At 50.9% G+C, this 25,265-nt stretch overlaps 1 protein-coding gene across 1 annotated transcript; it reads right to left on the reverse strand.

Moving 5' to 3' along the window:
• Positions 1–23,946, reverse strand: LOC116658128 (translation initiation factor IF-2-like). Its single transcript, XM_032462360.1, has 8 exons — positions 23,719–23,946; positions 22,764–23,488; positions 22,102–22,311; positions 21,766–22,007; positions 20,273–20,344; positions 14,523–14,765; positions 4,832–4,900; positions 1–838 (listed from the first exon to the last, which is right to left on the reverse strand). The coding sequence occupies exons 1-8, from the start codon at positions 23,944–23,946 to the stop codon at positions 795–797; spliced, it is 1,833 nt and encodes a 610-aa protein (XP_032318251.1). The 3' UTR covers positions 1–794.
• Between the last annotated feature and the right edge of the window lie 1,319 nt (positions 23,947–25,265).

Consider the following 25,265-nt stretch of genomic DNA (forward strand, 5'->3'; position numbering starts at 1 on the left):
TAACAATCCAAATGTCCCGTTGGTATATTTATACATTGAAATATTTTATAGACTTTACGCAACTAAACTAGATTTATCTGTCCATTGAATGTTCCTGCAGCCTGGTTTAATGTTTGTTGTAGATGTTAATATTGTTGGCCAAATATTCCTTCTTTTGGTCACAGAGCAAGGTAGCCCTCTCCTACTCCCTTTGAAGTTAGGTGAGACCCTGTGACTTGCCTTAGCTAATAAAAAAATGTGAGCAAAGTGATGTGTGTTGCTTTGGGGGAAGAGTCTTAAGAGCCAGTTCACTCTCTTCTCACTGCTGCTGTGATTAAGGAAGCACATGTCACTACAAAGCCTCCGTCACAAGGTTCCCTGAGTGATACGGTGCTCAGAGCCACCTTGCTGATCATCAGTGAATGCATAGGGTGGGTGAAAAATAAATGTGTGCTATTTAAGCACCTGGGAGAATGGAGACTGTTACTGCAGCCTAAGGCTGCCTACAGTATGATTTTATGTCTCAGCTCAGTTTACTGTGTATCTTATGCCACTTCCTTAAGTTCTCTCTTCCAAATCACAGAATACTTCCCCTTTTCCCCTTTTCCATGAAATAGAGGTACCATGACTTAGCCTCTAAACATAGTCCTTTATCTCTTCTCCTTTCGAAATCATGGAGGACTTGTCTCTAAGCCCCTTCTCTGCCAGGAAACTGTCCCCACAGGTTATTTCATGAATGTTTTTGCTTGTTGCTTTGGAGTTAAGCTTCATAGTCAAGGGATTCATCTGCAGAAAATCCATCCCCTCTCCCTTCTTCATTTCCTTTCTCTCTCCTTTATCTGTGGATGGCTGTTCTCATCTGCAGGAAACAAAGCAAGTAGTGAAGGTATATAAGATGAGGGCTCAAGTACAGGCATGCCCAACTTTGGAAAATAAACACGTTGCTTAGAAGATATGTGGAACATTATTTTCCACATCATTAGAAAGTAAGAAATGTTTTGGCATGATAGTAGTACTTCTCACCTTCTCTCTTTTCACAGAATATATTATTACTGAAAATACAGTATGTATCTAATGAGAAATTGTCTTTTTTTAATCCACTTAAAAATCGTGTAAAGTAAGCTGCAAGTCTTGAATGAGAGTAGCTAAGGTTAATTGTAGATTTGGGGAAAATAACTTAAATGTCTGAAGAAAACCCCAGCACCAGTAAATGCACGAAAAAGGTCCCAAGGGACTTAAAAGGCCCTCACCTCTTATCATTCTCTTCTCAGTGTTTAGAGAATTTACATCATTTTTGGACAGCTATCATTTTGTGGAAACCCTAGACTTTTATAAATGAACAGGTTGATGTATATAGACAGACTCAGAATCAAAACAGCTGGTGTTTCAAAATACAGCAGTTCATGAACAAAGAGACAAGCATATGTGTTGAAATGCTCAGAATAGTAAACAAATAAAAATGGGAAATGAATCATGCCTGAAGGCAACTGTATATTCTGAAAAGGGATTAATACCATGTCCTGGGTTGTTTTCCTGCTTTGTGAATTCTGAAATACTGAATCTATATATATCAAGCTACTTTAAACAAATTAAGTGTAATAAATATGTACACTTTAGAGAATACTGATAAAACATGTGTCTGTGTACCTATTGCCTAGCTTGAGAATAGAACAAGACCTGTAGTTTTGCGGCCCCTCCAAGATTTCATCTCCCCTCTTCCCAGACAGATAATCCTGGATTTAGTGTAATAATTCCCTGAATTTCCTTTTTAGTTTTGTGTTTATGCATGTATTCCTAAACAGAGTAAATTTTTAGTTTTGCCTTTTTAAAAACCTTTGTGTAAATGAACTCATACACCATATTTTTCTGTGTCTTGTTTTTTTCACTCAATATTGTTTTTTGATTCACTCATTTGTATATAGCTGTAGTTCATTAATCTCAATTACTGTGTGGTTTCCCATTGTAGTAATATTTCGCAGTGTATTTATGCATTCTGTATTTTATAGTATATCATGTTTCTTTATAATAAAATTCTTTAGGACTGATTACTATATGTGGTTTGGTTCATTCCAACCTTAGGCTCAACTTTTTAAAAAGCTATTGGGTGTGGAAAATGTGTTCATGACTTGAGATAATCAAGATGCTCTAATTCTGTTTTATCGTTGATAGTAATTAATTTTGTTCATAGCACACTATTGGGATATATTTGGCTTCTTTATCTTGATGCTGAATCTTGTGTTGGATTCACAGTTCCCATGGAGAATGTTGCAACAATTGCCGATTGTGCCAGTGTGATTGAAGGAGTCAGTCAGAGCCGAAATGCCTTGTTGAACGGGGACACCAAGAATTATGATTGGGATTCTGGCTACACATGTCATCAGCTAGGAAGTGGTGCAATTGTGGTTCAGCTGGCACAGCCATACATGATCGGGTCAATACGGTAAGAAGATTCCTTTTCATTCATTCCTTTTAAAATGGAACACACGTGCAATTATGTTTTGATACATTGATGATCCCAGCAATTTCAGTGAAGATACTCTTCTGTTCTTTGCTCTAAATATCAAGAAGGGGGATGGAAAGGAAGGGACAAAGATGTACAAGGTGCTTGTTTGGATTTTCTGGTGAGGAGATGCACCAAAATTAGACTGGTGGAGGGACTGGATTAGGCCTGTGGAGGAAGAGGACTAGGGCCTCACCCTGGATATAGCTTACCTCCTAGTCAAGTCTCACTTTGTATTGGCTAGGGACTTAACAGGATAATGTCAAAAGAGGTTATACAGAGTCAAAAATCATTTTCAGCTTTAATAAATGACTGTATATTAACCAAACAGATCTGAATATGAGACCTGGTTCTAAAAGATCTTTTTAATATTAGTCTTCATGTCTTGGATTTTGGTTGTGGTTTTCATTATGTTTTGCTTTGTTTTGTTTTATGAAGGGAACTTTAACCCAATATTGCTTGATTTGTATGATCATATAATTGTAAAATGTGAGACTGGTGACATCCCCCAGGGGATTTACTTTAGTTCAGGAGAGCCATCTGGGTCTTGAATAGGCTGCCTTTTTTGTTTTTTTAAGGTTCTAAGAAGGTCTCTGAAAGACTAATGTTGTGTGTGTGTGTGTGTGTGTGTGTGTGTGTACATATATATTTTAATGTACATATTTTACATTGTATCTTAGCCTGCCAGGAATAGACATGTTGGTAAGACAAGGCTGCCTTCCCCCCATCATGCTCCACCACATTTGCTTTATTGTTTCCTGTTCTCACTTTAAAGTGAGTATGTGTAAAGAAAAAAATAGCACCAAAAAATAAGGTAGTAGGATTCTAATAGACAAAGGTTTACTGATGTTAGGCTAATAACTACAGAGGTTAATGCTGCTTGTCGGTTCCCTGGGGTACCCAGACAGGTGATGCTGGATTTCTTGGAGAATTCAGACTTTGAATTTCTTTATTTAAATTGTCAGTCTGTTTTCATAAAGGGCCACATACAGGCTGAGTACCACAGGCAACAAATCACAGATAGAGAAGCTTGAGTTCATACTGCAGGCCAGACAACTCACTTTGTGCTTAGGAAGGGAGAGGAGACAGGCCACAATCAGTCTGGACAAACTACCAGTGCAAACAGACTTCCATCAGATAGCAAACAACACCCGCTCCTTGCTTCTTCTGAGCTGTGTGCATTAACTGAAGTAATTATAAGCTATCTATGTAATAAGCCATTCTAGGATTTTTGTCATAAATGGTGTGAAACTTCTCTGAATATTTCCCATTATAGTCTTTTTCTCTTCACTTTGAAAATCTGGAAAACAGTTGTCCTCCTCTTGTCTTATAGTCTCCACAATTTCTTGAAGTCTACCAGTCGTGTCTCTTGAGATTACATCTGCGATTTCTTTCAGCAGGCTTGGTGTGTAACTCACCTAAGCAGGGGACTTGAAATCATTTCAATTGACTAGATACTCTCTTTCTCTCACCTCACCTATCTGGGGCTTCACTTTTCTCTTTATTGTGTTTGTTCTGCCATTTCTGATTTGAAGACCAGTCTTCTTGCCAGTGAAGATGGAAGCAGGCTGGCAGCTTAGCACCTCTGCCCACTCTCTTCTAATATCCCGTGTCTCTGTCTACTTAGCCACACGTCCCCCCTCCCCCCTCCCCCAGCCACCTAACAATGTTCCATGTGCATCTAGAATTCCATTTTCCTGCCCTTTCCCTGCTCACGTTGCCTCATGCCGTGATTTCCTGCCCATCTCTCCATCTGCTGAGCCAGAAACATGGGAGTCTTCCTAAATTCCTTCCTTTCCCTCACCTCGCCCACTCAGCCAGTGAGCTGGCAGTACCAGCTCCTACATATCTACAAATCCTTCCTCTCTTCCCCATCTCCACTGCCCTTACCACAGTTGTACCTTTGTCATGCCCCTTCCTAAGAGGATTCATGGATACTGTTTGCCTTCAGGAGGAAATTCAGACAGAGAGGCATTAAGAATGACCTGACTACGGCCTTGTCTCCTGCCTCTCCGCCCACCCCTACACGTGCTGTTTCAGCCTGCAGGTATCCAGCTACTTGCAGTTTGGCACGTGTGTCTCCCCTCTCTTACCCCGTGCCTTCAGCTCTGAACATACTGTTCTCATTGCATGTGTCTCTCACCACCTTCTCATTGCCCATTTTTACCTGGCTTTAAAACCCTTTGAAGACTCCATTGCCTCTGGCATTGCTTCCCTAACCTTCTGTTACCTCCTGGACTGATTTAGACTTCTCCTCTTCAATGATCCCACATGTTCTGTATGTAATTCCTGTCAGAGCATTTGTCATGCTTGTATTATAATTGTTTACTTGCTGCCTCCTCCCAGCCTCACCTGGTGCAGAAGCCTTTGGCAACTCAGAATAAGTGTCCCTTGACAGATTGAAAGTGCAGATGAGGTAGTCTATCAAGACAGAAGGGGAAATTATAGTGAGTACAGCAGGAGATCTAGAATTTTAGATCCAGCAGGGACCTCATGAGATGGGCTTCTACCTTTCATTGCCCCCCTGCACTCTGTCCCTATCCCTCCTGGACACTCTGTGGGGTCCCATACCTGAGGTGGGGTCTCCGCTTCATTGCCCCTCTGAACTCTCTGTCCCTGTCCCTCCTGGACCCTCTGTGGGAGGCATTAAGGGAGACCCCCACTCAGGGACACCACAGATGGTCCAGGAGGGACAGGGACAGACAGAGCGCAAGTTGCAATGAAGCGGAGACCCCTCTTCAGGGACAGGACACCACAGAATGTCCAAAGGACAGGGACAGACACAGTGCCGGGGGGGGGGAATAAAGGGGAGAACCCACCTCAGGGTTGGGTCCCTGAGGTGGGGTCTCCCTTTCATTGCCCCCCTGCACTCTCTCTGTCCCTGTCAAACCTGGTTTTCTGTGGGGTCCATTCCATGAGGTGGTGGTCTCCCTTTCATCGTCCTCCTGCACTCTGTCTATCCCGATTCCTCCTGGACCCTCTGTGGGGTCCAATCCCTGCGTGGGGTCTCCCCTTAAATGCCCCCATGCACTCGGTCTGTCCCTGTCATTATGGACCTTCTATGGGATCCCGTCCCTCAGGTGGGGTCTCTCCTTCATTGCCCCCTGCACTCTACCTGTCCCTGACCCTCCTGGACCCCATGAGGGGTCCTTGAGGTGGGTTCTCCCCTTTATTGCCCCCCTGCACTCTGTCTGTCCCTCTTCCTCTTGGACCCTCTGTGGGGTCCCATCAATGAGGTGGGGGTCTCCCTTTCATTACACCCTTCACTCTTTCCCTGTCCCTCCTTGAACCTCTGTGGGGTCCTGTCCCTGAGGTGGGGTCTCCCCTTCATTGCCCCCCTGCGCTTCATCTGTCCCTGTCCCTCCTGGACCCCACTCACTGAAGGCGGAAGCTGTGGAGGTGGCTCCCGTGCAGCCTGGGTCCCCTGGGCACCCCTTCCCCTTCCCTGCTCTGTCCCAGGCACCTGTGCTCCTCCAGGCTGGGCGCTTTGTCCGCAGCCCCACTTTCTAGGAAGTGGTAGCTGAACTTCCTAGGAATTCATGTTGCGGACCTGGAGTGTGAACCCCCTAACCACCACTCTGCGAACACTAAGAACGGGACTGAAACCGGTGGCACCGCCTGCTTCCTGAAGTTCCCGTTTCTCTGGGTGGGTGCTGTCTCAGATGACCTGGGGGAGTCCAGGCGCAGCAGAGGCGCCTCATTGGGTGTGTGGGGTGGGGCAACTGGTGCCAGGGACCCCAGGGGGCAGTGGGAGTCCTGGTGGTCACCTGTTCCCTGCCTCCCACAGGGATGCTGCCAACATGGCCCACTGCAGACCAGGGTACCAGGCCTTAACTTGAGCCCTCCTGTCCTCCTAGCCCTGGTGGGCACCTCTCCCTTCCCTGGTGAGGGTGTGGCGGGCACTCTAATAGGACAGGCAAAGGCTGGGTTCTCGGAGCTGCTGCAGCCAGGGAGTCTGCGCCCGTCCCCGGGCTCTGCAAGGCCTCCAGGCAGGGAGGGGCCGGGGGAGCTCGGTGCTTGTATCGTGTGTGAGTGCTGCTGGGTGTTACTGCACACACATGCAGGTCTGCGACAGACACACGTACTACAGGTATGCGTAGTACACGATGTATATGTTAATGTGTTAAAATATTTTCTGTGTATGGACAGCTTCTTTGTGGAAAAAGGGAGAGCTCAGGGGTGCCTGATGGGGGCTGTGAACCTGGAGAAACGGGACGAGGGGCGAGAAGGGGGCCCTGTGACGGCTGGGGGCACGTCCGGCTTCCCCCTGTGGGTCCTAAGTCGGACGCAGGGACAAAATGATGGGCGTGGTCATCACTGGTCCCCTCCTGGCTGGCGACAGGAGGGCTGTGCAGACTGCGTGGCTTTCTGAGCTGTTGCCGGTCACGGAGCCAGTGGCAGCTGGTGCCTGCCGAGGCCCTGTGCCCCCAAACCTCCAGCCCTTCGGCGCCTGCCTGCTCCTCCTCAGAAGATAAACTCCTGGCGGGTGTCTGCCTTGGCAGAATTGACAGCCCTGGGAAACGACCAGCCTCACCGCAGCTCAGGCCGACGTGGCTCAGCCCGTCTCCCCTGATCAGTCATGAGTCCCACGGTCTTGCTGGCGTCAGCCCACGTCTCCATCTTACGGGAGTCATAAATCCACTATCCCCCCAAGAACCAAAGCCTCTCACCTCACTTACAGACAGTCAGAAGGCTGTTCCCTAGTCCCTTTGTGTTCACAGCCCCTTCCTCTTAAAAGACCCTGCACGTTCCCACTCGGTGGACACGCGGGCACCTGTCGTCTGTGCGGCCCACTGTAGCAGCGTAACTGTTAAACTTTCCTTTGTTCTTGAACTCCTCCTGGCCTTTGATAAATTCTTTAACCACCCGTGACGCTGGCCCTCCATGTGTCCTCCGACAATAGAGGTCAGACTTTGTGGAAGTCTGGTGTGTAGGGAGCAGGCGGCTCCCTGTACTGGCTCCTGTGGATGATTTCCAGTGCACCCTGGTCCTCCCAGGACAGATCTGCAGTGCCTCCTCCATCACAGTTCTGCAGCGCATCCTTGTCCTCCCAGCACAGTTCTGCAGTGCACCACGGTCCTCCCAGCACAGATGTGCAGTACCCCCTGGTCCCCTCTGCCCACCTCCGACTGGCTTCTGCAGGCCATTGGGTGCATGTGCGGATCCTGGGATGGGCAGTGGGGGCCGTAAATCTGAAGTGACCACCAGGCGATGCATCCAGTCTGAGGCCAGCTCGGTAACACTGGACAGAGGCCTGTGCTCATCAGCATAGAACTTGGGGCCTGCCTTGGACGTGGTGGGGCTTAGGGGAATTTGATTAAGAATAGAAACCTTTTCGTGTGCATCAACAGATGACTGGATAAAGAAGATGTGGTATATTTATACAATGGAACACTAGTCAGCCATTAAAAACGACAACATAACGCCATTTGCAGCAACATGGATGTTCCCGGAGAATGTCATTCTAAGTGAAGTAAGTCAGAAAGAGAAAAAAAAAAATACCAGTATGAGATCACTCATACATGGAATCTAAAAATAAAAGAACATAAATACAAAACAGAAACAGACTCATCGACATAGAATACAAACTTGTGGTTGCCAGTGGGGAGGGGGTGGGAAGGGACAGAGTGTGATTTCAAAATCTGGAGACACTGACAGGCATATGTAGACTAGATAAACAAGACTATACTGTGTAGCACAGGGAAATATATACAAGATCTTGTGGTGGCTCACAGTGAAAAAAAATGTGACAATGAATATATGTATGTTCGTGTATAACTGGAAAACTGTGCTGTACCCTGGAATTTGGCACAACATTGTTAAATGACTATAACTCAATAAAAAATTTTTTTTTTTAAAAAAGAACAGAAACCTTTTCAAAGGCTGATATCTTGTGCTAATAAAAATGAGTGCATTTGGCCATCCGACTCTGCCATATCCGCATCCAAGCATCCATCCGTGAGTTAAAAATATGTAACCCCCCCCCCCAAAATCCCAGAATATTCCCTAAAGCAACTGGAATTGGCCACACACTGGCAACTATTCACATCGCACTGACGTTGCATTAGGGGTCATAAGTAGCCTAGGGAGGAGTAACCCTTACTGGAGAACGTGCCTGGAGGATGTACGTGCACACACTACACCGCTTGACAGAAGAGGCTTGAGCATCAGTGGGTTTTGGTGTCTGAGGGAGCCCTGGGTTCAATCTCCCACAGACACAGAGGCCCAGCTGTCCCTAACTGAAGGGCCCCTCGCGTAGCTTGAGACATTTCCTTGAACCAGATGCCACGCCTGCAGCTTACTCCCCTAACCCCCTGGATGCCCTGGACAAGCATTACTGCTCTGAACCTCCCATTTCTTTTGGCAACAGAAGAAAAAGTGGTGTGTTCTGACCCAGCTTCCAGGCCTCAGTCACCACCCTTGGATCCCAGAACAGCTTCAGGCTGTCCTGGCCTTTTGGGCAGAGTGGGGGTGTCTGAGCCAGGTAGGTGGAATCCTTCAGGCTCCCAGCCCTGCACAGTGCGCCACAGGACGTGTTCGCCACAGGACGTGTCCCCCGTGGGCTGGCTTCTCTCAGGAGCCTGGGACCAGTACCTTCCATGTTCACCACAGTCATCCCTAGAGGTGTGGGCTGCACAGCAACCCAGGGGTCTTGTGACACTTCACCCCCAAGTCCACTTTACAGCACCATGGGAACTCGGCTCCATCTGACTCCACGTGACAGAATGTTCTAGAGGCACTGAAGAGGCTCAGGTGGGGGCAGCCTCTCCCTGCAGTGCCCACCCCAGTGGCTGGTGTGGGCTGTCATCCTGAACGGGAGGCTTGGCATGGTCAGCTCAGATGATCCCCGACAGCCCACGGCCTGTGGTTCCCTCTGGAATGAGCTCCGGGAGGCTGGCCCCAGCCTCTCCGCAGGTGGGGCGCTCTGTACCTCCCTCAGACTGTGGGAGCCACCCGCCTCACTGCTCCACCCTCGGGCAGTCTCTGACAGGCCTTCTTCCTGGGCACGTGTAGATCAGCCGGTCAGGAGCACCAACTGGAGGGATGATTTTGGCAGTGAGTTTGTAGGTACAATCAAAAAGCGCACTTTGTGAAAAGGAAACATAGTTAGTGGAACTTAACTGAAGTGGAAAATGCCTGCCTGTGGAAGACACTGTCAAGAGAATGAAAGGCAGGCCAGAGACCAGGAGAATCACACATTTGCAAACCTCATATCTGATAAAGGACTCGTGTCCGAAATATGCAGAGAACTGTTAAAAGTCAGCAACAAGGAAACAAACAACCCAGTTAAAAATGACTAAAAGCCCTGGACAGACCTCTCACCTAAGAAGACTCACAGATGCAGAGAAGGAAGCACAAGTTTCCTCCACATCCTACGTCGTTGGAGACTGTAACTGAAAACGAGTAAGACCACCACGCATCTGTTAGAACGGTAGACGTCCAGAAGCAACAACGAAACCCGGCACCTCCCAGCGCTGGTAAGGGTGTGGGGCAGCAGGAGGCCTCCTCCGCTGCGGGTGGGTGCAAAACGGAAAAGCCCATCTGCAGGAGAGCTCGGCAGTTTCTCCAAAATCTAAACCTAATCTTGCCATACAACCCAGCAACTGCATTCCTAGACACTCACCTGTTCAAATGGGCTGAAAACTCATGTCCACCCCAAATCTGTGCAGCGATGTTTATGGTTTATAAATGTCTACAGATGCTTTATTCATAGCTTAATTCAAACGTGGATGTGCACAGGATGTCCCTCAGTAGGTGAGTGGATGCATCCAGACAGTGGAATAGGATTTCAGAATAAAAAGGACGAAGCCGTTTGTGAAGAATTGATTTTTTCATCATTGTATAGCGTCCTTCTGGGTCTCTTATGACTGTTTTTACCTTCAAGTCTATTTTGTCCAAGTGTACCCATCCTTGCTTCCTTTCGTTTGCCTTTTTCATGGAGTACCTTTTTCCATCCCTTCATGACCAGCTTACATGTGTCCTTAAACCTAAAGTGAGTCCCTTGTGATGGCACAGATTTGGACCTTGCTTGTCATCCACTCAGCCACTCTATATCTTTTGCTCTGATAATTTAATCCATTTACATTTAAGGGAATTGTGGCAGGGAAAGGCCTATTATCACTGTTGTTTTTAATAGTTCTCTGTCTGTCTTGTAGTTAAATTGTTCCTCTATTCCTTCTTGCTTCTTTCTTTTGTGCTTCATTGATTTTTTGTGGCGATATTCTTTGATTCTGCTGTGATTCAATAGGTATAAACTTTCAGTTATGCAAAATGAGTTCTATTCCGAGGCTCTGTGTGTAACGTTGTGCCTACAGTTTACAACACTGCATTATGCACCCAGATATTCGTTAAGAGAGTAGATTTCGTGATAAATGTTCTTCACAGACATGTGCTCCTCCCCCCATCCCAATAAACCCAAAGCACAAGGAAACTTTTAGAGGAATGGATATATTTACTACCTTGACATTAATGATGGTTTCACAGGTGTCTGCATATGTGCAAACTCAGATGTACCTTAAATATATGCATTTATTTTGTGTATCAATTGCATCTCAATAAAGCTGTTTAAAAAAGATGTTAATAGCAGAAGAAATGGGGGGAGAGTATTGATCAATGATAGAGCGTGTGCTTAGCATGCATGAGGTCCTTGGTTCAATCCCCAGTATCTCCATTCAGAAAAATGAATTACCCTCCCATAGTCCCCCAAAGTAAGAAATGACCATTAAAAAAGAAGAAGAAATGAGCCATTGAGCCACAAAAGGACATGGGGAAATGAAAATGCGCATCGCTTAGTGAAAGGAGCCAACCAGAGAAGGTTATACTCTCTGTGAGATTCCTACTACACGGTATTTGAAGGAGCTCATCTATGGAGACAATGAGATGAGTGGCTGCCAGGAGTTTGTGTGGGAGGGGTGGGAAATGAGGAGGTGAGGTACAGCGGGTCTTCAAGGCAGTGAAGTTGTACTTTGTGTTACTGAAATGGTGGACCGATGGGCAGCAGCCTGAACAGTGTACCTGATCAAGGCAGTTCCATGGACAGCAGCCTCGGGGCCTCTGGATGCAAATGGCATCATGCATTTGTCAAAACTCATAGAATTGTGCAGATAATAGTGAGCCATGGTGTTGCCTATGGACTTCAGTTAATCATAAGGTATTAACCTGGGTCATCATTTCTGACAAATGTAGCACACTGGAGCAAGATATTCATAATAGGTGAAACTGGGCGTATGTGTGGGGCACTGGAATTTGTGGGACCCTGTGGACTTTCTGCTCAACATACCTGTTAGCCTAAAACTACCCTAAAAGGGCAAAGTCTGTTTAATCTAAAAATATCATTACCCCGTGCAGAGCAGCAGAAGCAGAACCATGGACAGTAGCTGAAACAGCCGGCTAGTCTGAGTCAGGACCACGGACAGCGGCCTGGAAGGCCTTGGGTTCACACAGGGCTCAGTCATTGTCTGATGTGGAAAAGGCCTCATGGACAGCAAATGAGCCTTCTGTAACGTAAGGTAGTTTCAGAGAAAGAACGCAGTCTGGACCAGCGTCCCAAGACCTCGTGTGTCTCGGGGCAGGAGCCACGTCCATTTTCGTAACCTGAGTCCTCTTCTTGGCCCAATGTCTCGGAGTCACGCCCCACAGAGAAGCATGACTGATCCCCAGTGTGGTGGGTGGAATTTGAAGATGGTTTCTTATTTTGATATGAATTTGTGTATATACATACATTTAAGTTAAATACACTTCATTGACAATGTTATATTAGTTTCAGGTGGACAACATACAAAATGGTGATTCAATACTTTTAGAGACTACATTCCAGTTGAAGTTATTAGAAGCACTGACTATACTCCCTGTGCTGTGCAATAGTCCTGGTAGCCTATGTATTTTATACATAGTAGTTGGTATTTCTTAATTCCCTGTCCTTACGTAGCCCCTTCCCCCTCTCCTCTCCACACGGGTAACCACTAATTTGATCTGTCTATCGGTGTGTCTGTTTTCCTGTTGTTACATTTATTCACTTCTATTCATTTTTAGATTCCACATACAAGTGATATCCTAGAGCATTTGCCTTTGTCTGACTTACTTCACTAAGCCTCATACTGTAGAGAACCACCAATGTCACAAACGGCAGAAATCATTCTTCTGCACGGCTGAGCATTATTCCGTCGTGTTTATACATCGTACCACCTTTATCCATTTTCCTGCCGACAGACACTCGTGTTGCTTCCGTATGCTGACTCTTGTTCATACAGTTGCTATGTACCTTGGGGTGCATGTATCTTTTCAAATTCTTGTTTTTGTTTCCTTCGGATGTATACGCGGGAGTGCAATTGCTGGACCGTGTGATAGCTCTATCTTTAGTTTTTCTGAGGATTTTCCTTACTGTTTTCCCCAGAGGCTGCACCAATTTGCACTCCTGCTAACAGCGACAAGGGTTCCGTTTACCCCATCTCTTCACCAATATTTCTTATTTGTAGTCTTCGTGGTGACGTCTCATTTTGGTTTTGATTTACATTTCCCTAATGATTAGGAATGTGAGCAGCTTTTCACGTGTCTCATTTTTTTTGTTTGTTTCCTCTGTGACCCACCCCCGTTTTTTTTTTTTTTTGATGTTATATTTTACTTCTTCCTGTGAACTGCTGTTTACTGCAGTCACAGTTAATTTTATGTATTTTATCTTTTAATCTTTTGCTTATTTAGTTGATGACCCTCAGGCTTTAATTTGCCTCTTAGTGGGATTTGCCTTTGCTGTAAATTCTTGCGTCTTGCAATAGCCTGTGTGTTCCCCTCCAGGAAGACCTTTGACATGTCTCTGAGGGTTGATGAACTGCTCCAGGGTTTCCTTGCCTGAGAAGTTCTTGTCTCTCCTTTAGGTCTAAATGACAATCTTCCAGGGTGACATCCCCTAGGTTGTAGGTTTTTTCCATTTAGCATTTGTATAGATCATGCCTCTCCCATCTGGTCTGCAGAGTTTCTGCAGAAAAATCAACTGCTACCTTTGTGGCAGTTCCTTGTACGTGACTCTGTTGTTCTCTTTCTGTCTTCAGAATTCTCTCTTTATCCTTAACTTTTGCCAATTTAATTGTGACGTGTCTTGGTGTGGGTCTCTCTGGGTTCAGTTTGCTAGGGACTGTGTGATTCCTACGCCTGGAAATGTCTCTCTTTCTTCATGATTGTTGAGTTTTTGCCATAATTTCATTAAGTACGATTTCAACATTTTTCTCTCTCTCTTCTGCTTCTGGGAGCCCGAACATGCCAATGTTAGGACAGTTGATGTAGTTCCATAGATTCCTTAAACTGCTCTCAATTTTTAAAAAAAAAAGTTGTTTTTCCTTTTGTAGTTCTGACTGGGTAATTCCCATGGTTCTGTCTTCCAGGTCACGTGGGGTCTCCGGTGTCACCTAGTCTCCTGTTCGCCCCTTCCAGTGTTTTAAGTTTTAGCTACTGTAGCCCTCTGGTGAGGGGTTCTCTTTTTATATTTTCCAGGTCCCTGTAAAGCTTCAAACTGTTTTCATCTCTTCTTTTCCCTAACTTGGTTAGCATTCTTATTACTAACGCTCTCAAGCTGCCCACGCCCCAGGGAAGACCTCCGGGCCATGACGTGTCTCCCTGTCCCGGGTCCCCTCCTCGAGGCTGCGTTCCAAATCGAGAACCTCTCTTCCATCCCTTCGTGACTCCTCGTGGACCTATCTTCAGCGCCTTGGCTGTGCAGGAGTCTCTCTGCCAGTCTCCATTTTTCTCCAGTGAGATATGCTCCACATGTAGATGTAATGTGAATGTGCTCTGTGTCCTTCTACTCCACCGTCTCCGTGTCCTTCTCTATAACCAAGAAACGAAGCGAAGAAACGGGGTTCAGGGACTACTAACGTTGGGGAGGGGGGCACCACGAACCTCGGCGGCCACACGAACTCGCCTCAGGGTCCTGACTGGCCACGCGGTTGGGGCCTCACCCACGCACCCCCAACCCGTCAGCCTCTCCAACCACGCAGCCCAGGCCCTACCCGCTGGCTCCCGGACTTGCACGCCCCCACCAGCGCCCCCTTACCTGCCCGGCGGCAGCAGCGGAGACGACAGCAAGCGGCAGCCCAGTCCCCAGACCGCCTTCCTCCTCGGGAGCCGCTGCAGGAGCGCCCAGCTTTCCCACGCACTGGGCCGATCCGGCGTCCGCGCCGGCGCATCCGCGCGTGCGTGCGCGCCCCTCCTCCTCCCGCCGCAAGCGCGGGCCCTCGGTCTGGGGCTCCTGCTGCTCGGGATGTGGCGAGTAGGGACGAGCGGAACCGATCGGGGCCTGGCGGGCCAAGCGGGGGGGGGGGGGGGGGGCGGGGCCGGCCCACCCCGCTGCCCCTCCGGCCCGGTCTCCATACCCAATGCCCGAGTCCGCCGCAGACCAGGTCACTGCACTCAACCGGAACCACCACCGGCCCCGGGCCAGGCCACAAACCCCAGCCCCACTCCCCCTACTCGCCTCCCCCTCCCCGTTACTGCCCCCCCAACACCGCCGGTCAGGCCCAGTCTCCGACGTGACCCCCAAGAGGAGGCTCCTCCTCACACGGAAGTCTCCGCCCCCACACCACCTCGCTATGACCCCCACACCCCAAGCTCACGCCTCATGCCTCACTGCAGGACCCGCAACATCCAGAGATGGTTCCCCTCACCCCTCAGCTAAGCCAATTCCACTCTGGCCCCATACCCCTCAGCCTGCCCCCCCGCCACCGCGGGATTCCTCCCTCGATCCAAGTGCTGACCCCCTCACAACTCACCCCGTGGATGGGGCAGGGAAGTCTGGGTTAGGGTCACCATAGTGACTGCCACCAGCCTACGCGGGAGCAGGCCTAGTGTGTGGCTGCACAGCTAGTGTCCGAGGCCACAGGGCTCTGCAGGCTGGGCTGGAGGCGGTTCCAATTCCCACCCGGGCGCCCTGACCCCGGCGCCCTGTGACTCGTCTCAGCCAGCAGGTCAGGGTGGACCCGGGCTGCCCGCCACTGGCCTGTGGGCTTGTGTGGTTGATGGCCCGGATTGTGATCTGGATCCCTAGGGCAGAGGTACTGGGCACGCAGACTTGCAGCGGCCAGGGGGCCTAGTTGAGTGATAGACTGCAGGCGGTGGGCTGTGTGCATGGCCTGGGCTCAGCCCAGGTGGGTGCAGGGACCGTGTTCATTAGCCCTGGGGCAGAGGGAAGAGGGACGGGAGAGTTAAAAGTGTCCATGTTAGAAGCCCACGGCTGGAGAGCCAAGCACGCAGCAGAGCTGGCCTGGCCACCTAGGAACCCGCCACGACAGTGTGTGTTTGTGTGTTGTGTTATCAAATAACTAAGAAGAATACCTGATCTGTAGACTGACTCAGAAATGAAGCCCCTTAGAGGTGGTGGTTGCCCTGAAATGAGCTACGTTCTGCCTCTTCCCAGTAGAAAAGAAGCAAGCTACTTTTGCAGAAAACAGTCACTAATGTAGACACTTCAGGTTGCCATAGGGTGAAATTGATCTTGACCTCATATACATTATCAACAAACATATGGGAAAGGAAAGACAATCTATGTCAAAATAAAAGAAATAAAAAATACATTTAAGCTCCCACGGTTTCTAGCTGGTGAAATTGTTACAGTGAGAATACGTAGACTGAAAGATGGCTAAGCAAAAAAAAAAGTGTCTAAAAACAAAACGAAATTACAAACTTATAGATCAGTGAGTAATTAGGAGAAATAAGCAAACATTAAAAAATCGAACTTACAGAAAATAAAAATAAAATTATAATGAAAGTTACATTGATGGGTGAAGCCACAGATTAGACAAAACTGAGAAAATTAAAGAATTAAAAGATAGGATCTGTGGGACAGAAGAAAGTTACAAAACTTCTCTGGTTGGGATCACAGACAGGATTACATTTAGACAACAGATTAGAGAAAATATTTAAAGAGATAGCAGTTCAGGTATTTCTAAAACTCATTTAAAAAGGAGGGCATGCTTCTAAAGTCTGCAATACATAAAATATCCCAAGAAGGTAAGGACAAGTCCAGAACAAGTCATTACATGGTGAAACTACAGCATTCCAAAGAGAAAGGATGTTCACAGGAACCACAGACAAAATACAGAACACCAAATTGGAAGAGATTCTAAGATGAAAGCACACTTCTCAACAGCAATGAAGGCTAATGGACATTGGAACAGCGTTTACAAAGGAATGAGGGAAAATACTGATAAACTTAGAATTTTGTATCTTATAAAATTATTCAACATTGAGAGTAAAAGGCAAGTATTTATAGATAAATATAATCAAGAGTTTATCATCAGAAGATCTCTATATTTGAACATGTATAGGACATACTAAAAGATGTGCTTCAGGAAAATCAATGACCCCAGACAGGAATGAAAACTTATAGGTAAATCTAAATAAACAGTATGTATGTACATAAAACACAGTATGTTCAGTATGTTGGGATTAAAAAAGTAAAATAACATATTTAACAATAATGATATATTAGCCAGGAAAAGGAAGATCAAAACTGAAGGACTCTAAATTCCCTTTCTTGCTTGGAACAAAGATCAAAATACTTTTCAACTTAAGACCTTAGTAAATTAAATACGTGTGGTAAATACATAATACTGTATAAGTTCCAAAAGCCATGAGAGAGAAAAAATGACATAAATGCCTAAAAAAACAGTTTATTGCTTAGTTTTTTCCCTTCTTATAGTTTGTAAAAAACATTACTAATTGATACTAACCTTGATTCCTATCACCAGAGCAACCTTTGACTTATCTTCTCCACTTTATATTATTCCACAATGTGAAGGTACAAGAATAAATTTACATATTCTCTTACCTCTGGTAAATTGCTACTATTAGCTTATAACATAAACTACAAACTAGAAATATAATAAGTATAAAATATCTAGTTTATATTGCAAATAGATCTGTATGACAAAACTTTCTTTTCTTTCTTTCCTTTCCATTTTTTTCATTCTTTATTTCCTATTTTTCCCTCTTTTTTCTTTTAGCCAGTGGTAAAGGCAAAAATATTTGTCTTGTCAAAATTTTCCAGGGCAGAATCCCCGCCCCCCATGTCTACTATGACACGCCCGCTTCCCAGGAGCAGGCAGACTGGGACACGTGTGTCCTGCGACCTGGGGTGGCAGAGGCCACCCCCCAGCCAGGCCAGAAGGAAGACTGGAGCAAAGAGGCCAGCTCCTACAAGGCAGGCCCCCTCCCCCAGCTGTCCCCTGCTCCCTGACTGCACCACGCCCCTCTCTTGGGAGCTGGCTGGCCTCGGGACAAACCTACAGCGGAACCTGGGGCAGCCGAGGCCACCCTCAGGCCAGGCCACGTGGGAGATGGGAGTAAATCCAAGGGCTTGCATAGGGCAGCCTCACTCCCAACACCACAGTCCTGCCCCGTGACCACATCACGGCAGCCTCCTGGGAGCAGACTGACCTAAAGACATGGGTCCAGTGAACCTGGGGAAGCAGAGGCTGCCTCCAGGCCAGGCCACAGGGGAGACAGGAGCAAATGACTGGCTCACAAGGGGCAGCCGCCCTCCTCCCACCACCGCAGCCACTGCTGCTACCGTCCTCCCAGCCCCATGACTGCACTGAGCCCATGGTCTTACCAAAGTGGGTACAGAGGAAACATATATCAATATAATTAAAGCTATTTATAAGAAACCCACAGCCAGCATAATACTCTACGGTGAGAAGCTGAAAGCCTTTCCACTACTATCTGGAAGAAGACAGGGATGCCCACTCTCACCACCTCTAGTCAATACAGTATTGAAACTGCTGGCCACAGCAGTTAGACAACAAAAAGAAAGAAAAGGAATCCAAGTTGGAAGAGAAGAGGTAAAACTGTCATTACGTATCATTACGTGACATGACACTATATACAGAAAACCCTAAAGGCTCCGCACAAAAACTGTTAAGAGCTAATGAAAGAATTCAGCAAGGTAGCAGGACACAACATCAACATACAGAAATGAGTGGCGTATCTTTACATGAAAGTAATAACCCCTTTTAAAACTGCATCTAAAAAAATAAAATATTTAGGAATATATCCGACCAAAGAAGTGAAAGACCTATGTGGAGACCTACAAAACACTGACTAAGGAAATTTCACAGGACTTAAAGAAATGGAAAGACATCCCATGTTCTTGCATTGGAAGAATTAATATTGTTAAAATGGCCACACTGCACAAACCAATCTACAGATTTAATGTGATCCCCATCAACTTACCCAGGACATTTTTCAAAGAATTACAACAAATTATCCTAAAACTTACACGGAATCACAAAAGACCAGAATTACCAAAGCATTACTAAGGAAAAACAAATGAAGCTGGAGGAATAACCCTCCCAGCCTGCACACAACACTACAGGCCTACAGTCAAAACAGCATGGTATTGAAGCAAGAACAGACATATGGATCAATGGAACAGCACAGAGAGCCCAGATATAAACCCACAAACTTTTGGTCAATTAATCTTTGACAAAGGAGGCCAGAACATACAATGGAGTAAGGACAGTCTCTTCAGCAAATGGTGTAGGGAAAACTGGACAGCTGCATGTAAATCAATGAAATTAGACTACTCCCTCACACCACACACACAGATAAATTCAAAATGGCTTGAAAACTTAAACGTAAGACAAAACACTCTTAGAAGAAAACATAGGCAAAACATCACCTGACATACATCTCAGCAATGTTCTCCTAGGGCAGTCTACCCAACCAATAAAAATAACAGCAAAAATAAACACACAAATGGGACCAAACTGAATTTATCAGCTTTTGCACAGCAAAGGAAACCATAAGCAAAACTCAATGAAAACCTACAGAATGGGAGAAAATATTTGTAAACGATTCAACTGACAAAGACTTCATTTCCAGAATATATAAACAGCTCACAAAACTTAGTAACAAAAACAAACAACCCAATCAAAACACGGGCAGAAGACCTAAACAAGCATTTCTCCAATGAAGACTACAAATGGCCAACAGGCACATGAAAAAATGCTGAATATCACTAATTACCAGAGAAACGCAAATCAAAACTACAGTGAACTAGCAGCTCACACCAGTCAGAATGGCCATCACTCAAAAGTTCATAAATCTAAATGCTGGAGAGGGTGTGGAGAAAAGAGAACCCTCTTACACTGCTGGTGGGAATGTAGTTTGGTGTAGCCATTAGGGAGAACAGTTTGGAAATTCCCCATAAAACTAAAAATACACTTACCCTGTGATCCAGCAATCTCACTTCTGGGTATATATCCAGATGGAACTCCAATCCGAAAAGATAGCTCCACCCCAGTATTCACGGCACCACTACATACTCAATAACCAACACATGGAAGCAACTTAAATGAAGCAACACACAACTGGATAAAAAAGCTGCAGTGTATTTATACAATGGAATACTACTCTGCCATAGAAAAGGTAAAAATGCCATTTGCAGCAACATGGATGGACCTAGAGATCATCATTCTAAGTGAAATGAGCCAGAAAGAGAAAGAAAAATACCGTATCACTCATATGTGCAATCGAAAACAAAAGACACTATGAACTCAACCTACGAAACACAAACAGACTTGCAGACTTAGTAAACAATCTTACGGTTACCAGGGAAAGAGGGTGAGAAGAGAAATCGGGTGGGAGTCTGAGATTTACAAATGTTAGCCACTACACATAAAAGATTTTTTAAAAAGGTTCTTCTGTATAGCACAGAAACCTGGGCTCAACATCTGGAAATAACCTATAATGCAAAAGCCGTTACACCCACCAACTCAGGAAGCAAAAGAAAGGAGAGTTAGCTACCTGGGCCAGGGCCGGGTCCTGGGAAAGTCCCTGCCCACCGCTGATGCTGCCCCTTGACCTCACTGCATCCTCCTACAAGGAACAGACTGACATGAAGACATGTGTCCTGGGAACCTGCAGCAGCAGAGGCCGCCCCCAGAACAGCACACGGGATACAGAGGAACAAGTCGACTAGCTCCCAGGAGCACACCCTCTCCCCGCCACCGCCCACAGCCGCCATCCGCCAACGCAGACCACCACCGCCCCCGCACCCTGACAGCAAAGCCTCGCCTCCCAGGAGCAGACTGACCGCCAAACATGCACCCCGCGAACATGGGGAAGCAGAGGCCACCCCAGGGCGCGGGGGAATCGGTAACTAATCCAGGAGATCGCACGCGCAGCCCCCATCCCACTGCCTCACAGGAGCAGGCCAAGACCTGAGGGCCGGTCGGAAGTGCTCCGGGGCCCGTCAGGCGCCCTCTCCCTCCCGGGTCTGCATTCGCTTCCCCAAACGCGGGTACAAGCTGCAGCGAAGAAACAGGGTTCAGGGACTATTAACGTTAGGGAGGGGGGCACCACGAACCAGGGCCCAGTCCCCAGACCGCCTTCTTCCTCGGGAGCCGCTGCAGGAACGCAGTTTCCCCAGGCTCCAGGCTGATCCGGCATCTGCGCCGGCGCTTCAGCGCGTGCGTGCGCGCCTCTCCTCCTCAGGCCGGAAGCGCGGACCCTCGGGCTGGGGCTCCTGCTGCTCGGGATGTGGCGAGTGGGGCCGAGCGGAACCGATCGGGGCCTGGTGGGCCAAGTTGGGAAGGGCTGCGTGGCGGCGGGGCGGGCGGGGCTGTGGGGACAGCGCACCCCGCTGCCCCTCCAGCCGGGTCTCCATACCCAATGCCCCGAGTCCGGGGAAACTGCGGCCGCAGAGACCGCCCCCAGAACAACACACGGGGTAGATAGGACCAAGTTGGCTGGCTCCCAGGAGCACACCCTCTCCACGCCGACGCCGCCCGCCTCCGTCCACCGCCGCCACCGCAACCTGACAGCAAAGCCTCGCCTCCCAGGAGCAGACTGACCGCCAAACGTGCACCCCGCGAACATGGGGAAGCAGAGGACGCCCCAGACCGCGGGGGAATCGGTAACTAATCCAGGAGTTCGCACGCGCAGCCCCCATCCCACCACCACATCCACGAGATAGCACCGCAACCGCCTCGCGGGAACAGGCCATGGCCTGAGGGCCAGTCGGTGTTCCCTGGCCGTCCGGTGCCCTCCCATCTCCTGGGGGGCACCCGCTTTCCCCCAGGTATAAGCGGCAACGAAGAGGCGGCGTTCCCGGACTACTAATGTGGTGGGGAGTGGGCACCACGAACCACGCGGTGGCCCGACCCACCTCAAGGTCCTAACGGGTCGCGAGGCCCGGGCCTCACCTACGCACCGCTACACGCGACCCTCTCCAACTGCGCAGGCCTGGCTTCACCCGCCAGCTCCCGACCTGCGCGCCCCCACCAGCGCCACCTTACCTGCCCGGCGTTGGCAGAGAAGGCGAACATAAGCGGCAGCCCAGTCCCCAGAACGCCTTCTTCCTCGGGAGCCGCTGCAGGAGCGCCCAGCTTTCCCACGCAGGGGGCGATCCGGTGTCCACGCCGGGACTTCCGCGCGTGCGCGCGCGCCCCTCCTTCTCAGGCCGCAAGCGCGGGCCCGCAGGCTGGGGCTCCTGCTGCTCGGGATGTGGCGAGTAGGGCCGAGCGGAACCGATCGGGGCCTGGCGGGACAAGCGGGGACGGGAGGCGTGGCGGAGGGGCGGGGGGTCGGGGGGGGCGGACCACCCGGCTGCCCCTACCGCCGGTTCTCCATACCCAATGCCCTGAGTCCTGTGAACCTGCGGCAGCATAGGCTGCCCCCAGAACAGCACACGGGGTAGGCACGAGCAACTTGGCTGGCTCCCAGGAGCACACCCTCTCCACGGCGCCGCAGCCCGCCGCCGCCGCCCGCCGACGCCCGCCACCGCAGCCGGCCGCCGCCTCCGCACCCTGACAGCAAAGCCTCGCCTCCCAGGAGCAGACTGACTGCCAGACATCCAACACGCGAACATGGGGTAGCAGAGGACGCCCCAGGACGCTGGGGAACCAGTAAGAACTCCAAGAGTTCGCACGCACAGCCCCCATCCCACCGCAGCCCCGTGACAGCATCGCACCCGCCTCGCGGGAGCAGGCCATGACCTGAGGGCCGGTCGGAAGTACTCCCGGGCCCTTCAGGCGCCCTCCCACCTCCCGGGGCTGCATTCGCTTACCCAAACCCTGGTACAAGATGCAGTAAAGAAACGGGGTTCAGCGACTACTAACGTTGGGGAGGGGGGCACCACGAACCAGGGCGGCCGCCCGCACTCGCCTCAGGGTCCTCACTGGCCGCGCGGTTGGGGCCTCACCCACGCTTCCCCAACCCGTGAGCCTCTAATCGCGCAGTCCAGGCCCCACACGCCAGCTCACCGACCTGCACGCCCCCACCAACGCCCCCTTACCTGCCCCGCGGTGGCAGAGGAGGCGAACATAAGCGGCAGCCCAGGCCCCAGAACGCCTTCTTCCTCGGGAGCGGCTGCAGGAGCGCCCAGCTTTCCCACGCAGCGGGGCGATCCGGCGTCCACGACGGGACATCCGCGCGTGCGTGCGTGCCCCTCCTTCTCACGCCGCAAGCGCGGACCCTCAGGCTGGGGCTCCTGCTGTTCGGGATGTGGCGAGTGGGGCCGAGCGGAACCGAATGGGGCCTGGCGGGCCAAACGGGGACGGACGGAGGAGCGGCGGGCCGGGCGTTGCGGCGGGGAAGGAACACCCCGCTGCCCCTTCGGCCGGGTCTCAATACCCAATACACCGAGTCCTGGGAACCTGCGGCAGGAGAGGCCGCCCGCAGAACACACGGGGTAGACAGGAGCAAGTTGGCTGGCTTCCAGGAGCACACCTCCACGCCGCCGCAGCTCGCCGCCCAACGCCGCCGCCGGCAGCTCGACGCCCGCTGCCGCCAACCGAAGTCGCCGCTGGCCGCCGCCGCAGCTCGCCGCCCGCTGTCGCCGCCGCAGCTCGCCGTCCGCCGCCGCCCGTCGCCACCGCCCGCCGCGCCCTCGCACCCTGACAACAAAGCCTCGCCGACTGACCGCCAGTCGTGCACCCCGCGAACATGGGGTAGCAGAGGACGCCCCAGGCCGCGAGGGATCGGTAACAAATCCAGGAGTTCGCACGCGCAACCCCCTTCCTACCGCAGACCGCGACAGCAACGCAAACGCCTCGCGGGAGCAGGCCATGACCTGAGGGCCGGTCGGAAGTGCTCCCGGGCCCGCATTCGCTTCCCCAAAGCCGAGTAAAAGCTGCAGCAAAGAAACGGGGTTCAGGGACTACTAACGTTGGGGAGGGGGGCACCACGAACCAGGGCGGCCGCCCGCACTCGCCTCAGGGCCCTGACTGGCCGCGCGGTTGGGGCCTCACCCACGCACTGCCAACCCATGAGCCTCTCTCAACGTGCAGTCCAGGCCCCACACGCCGGCTCCCCGACCTGCACGCCCCCACCAGCGCCACCTTACCTGCCCGGCGGTGGCAGACAAAGCGAACATAAGCGGCAGCCCAGTCCCCAGAACGCCTTCTTCCTCGGGAGCCGCTGCAAGAGCGCCCAGCTTTCACACGCAGCGGGGCGATCCGGCGTCCACTACGGGACATCCGCGCGTGCGTGCGCGCACCTCCTTCTCACGACGCAAGCGCGGACCCTCGGGCTGGGGCCCCTGCTGCCCGGGATGTGGCGAGTCGGGCCCAGCGGAACCGATCGGGGCATGGCGGGCCAAGGGTAGACGGGAGGCGTGGCGGCGGGTCGGGCGGTGCGGTGGGGCCGGACCACACGGCTGCCCCTCCCGCCCGCTCTCCATAACCAATGCCCTGAGTCCTGTGAACCTGCGGCAGCATAGGCGCCCCCAGAACAGCACACGGGGTAGATACGAGCAACTTGGCTGGCTCCCAGGAGCACACCCTCTCCACGGCGCCGCCGCCCGGCGCCGCTAAACGCCGCCCGCCACCTCAGCCGGCCAACGCCTCTGCACCGTGACAGCAAAGCCTCGCCTCCCAGGAGCAGACTGACTGCCAGACGTCCACCACGCGAACATGGGGTAGCAGAGAACGCCACAGGCCGCGGGGGAATCAGTAAGAAATCCAAGAGTTCGCACACACAGCCCCCATCCCACCGCACCCCCGCGACAGCACCGCACTCGCTTTGCGGGAGCAGGCCATGGCCTGAGGGCCAGTGGGTGTTCCCTGGCCGACCTGTGCCCTCCCATCTCCTGGGTGGTACGCGCTTTCCCCCGGGTATAAGCGGCAACGAAGAGGCGGCGTTCCCGGACTACTAAAGTGGAGGGGAGTGGGCACCACGAACCACGCGGTGGCCCCGACGCACCTCAAAGTCCTAACGGTTCTCGAGTCCCGGGCCTCACCTACGCACCGCTACCCTTCCAACTGCGCAGCCCGGGCGTCACCCGAAGGCTCCCGACCTGCGCGCCCCCACCAGCGCCCCTTATGCGCTCGGCGGCGGCAGCGGAGGCGGCGGCAAGCGGCCACCCAGACCTCAGGCCGCGTTCCACCTTGGGAGCCTCTCAGGAACACACAACTTCCCCACGCTCTGGGCAGTTCGGGAGTCCGCGCCGGGGTATAGGCGCGTGAGTGCGCGCCCCTCATCCTGCCGCCGCAAGCGCGGACCCTCGGGCTGGGGCTCCTGCTGCCCGGGATGTGGCGAGTCCGGCCAAGCGGAACCGATCGGGGCCTAGGCGGGCCAAGCGGGGACGGGCGGAGGAGCGGCGGGCCGGGCGGGGCGGCGGGGACGGACCACCCCGCTGCCCCTTCGGCCGGGTCTCCATACCCAATACACCGAGTCCTGGGAACCTGCGGCAGGAGAGGCCGCCCGCAGAACACACGGGGTAGACAGGAGCAAGTTGGCTGGCTCCCAGGAGCACACCTTCTCCACGCCGCCGCAGCTCGCCGCCCGCAGCCGCCGC

The sequence above is a fragment of the Camelus ferus genome, chromosome 20, assembly GCF_009834535.1.
Source record: "Camelus ferus isolate YT-003-E chromosome 20, BCGSAC_Cfer_1.0, whole genome shotgun sequence".
Classification (NCBI taxonomy): Eukaryota; Metazoa; Chordata; class Mammalia; order Artiodactyla; family Camelidae; genus Camelus; species Camelus ferus.

Coding starts and splice junctions, on each gene's coding strand:
- LOC116658128 (XM_032462360.1), bottom strand. CDS start 23,946: ATGTCCCGTAGTGGACGCCGGATCGCCCCGCTGCGTGTGAAAGCTGGG. Junction 23,489..23,718: donor CATGGGTTGGCAGTGCGTGG/GTGAGGCCCCAA, acceptor GGTCTGCGGTAG/GAAGGGGGTTGCGCGTGCGA. Junction 20,345..21,765: donor TCTCTGCCAACGCCGGGCAG/GTAAGGTGGCGC, acceptor TGTTCCTTGTAG/GAGGATGCAGTGAGGTCAAG.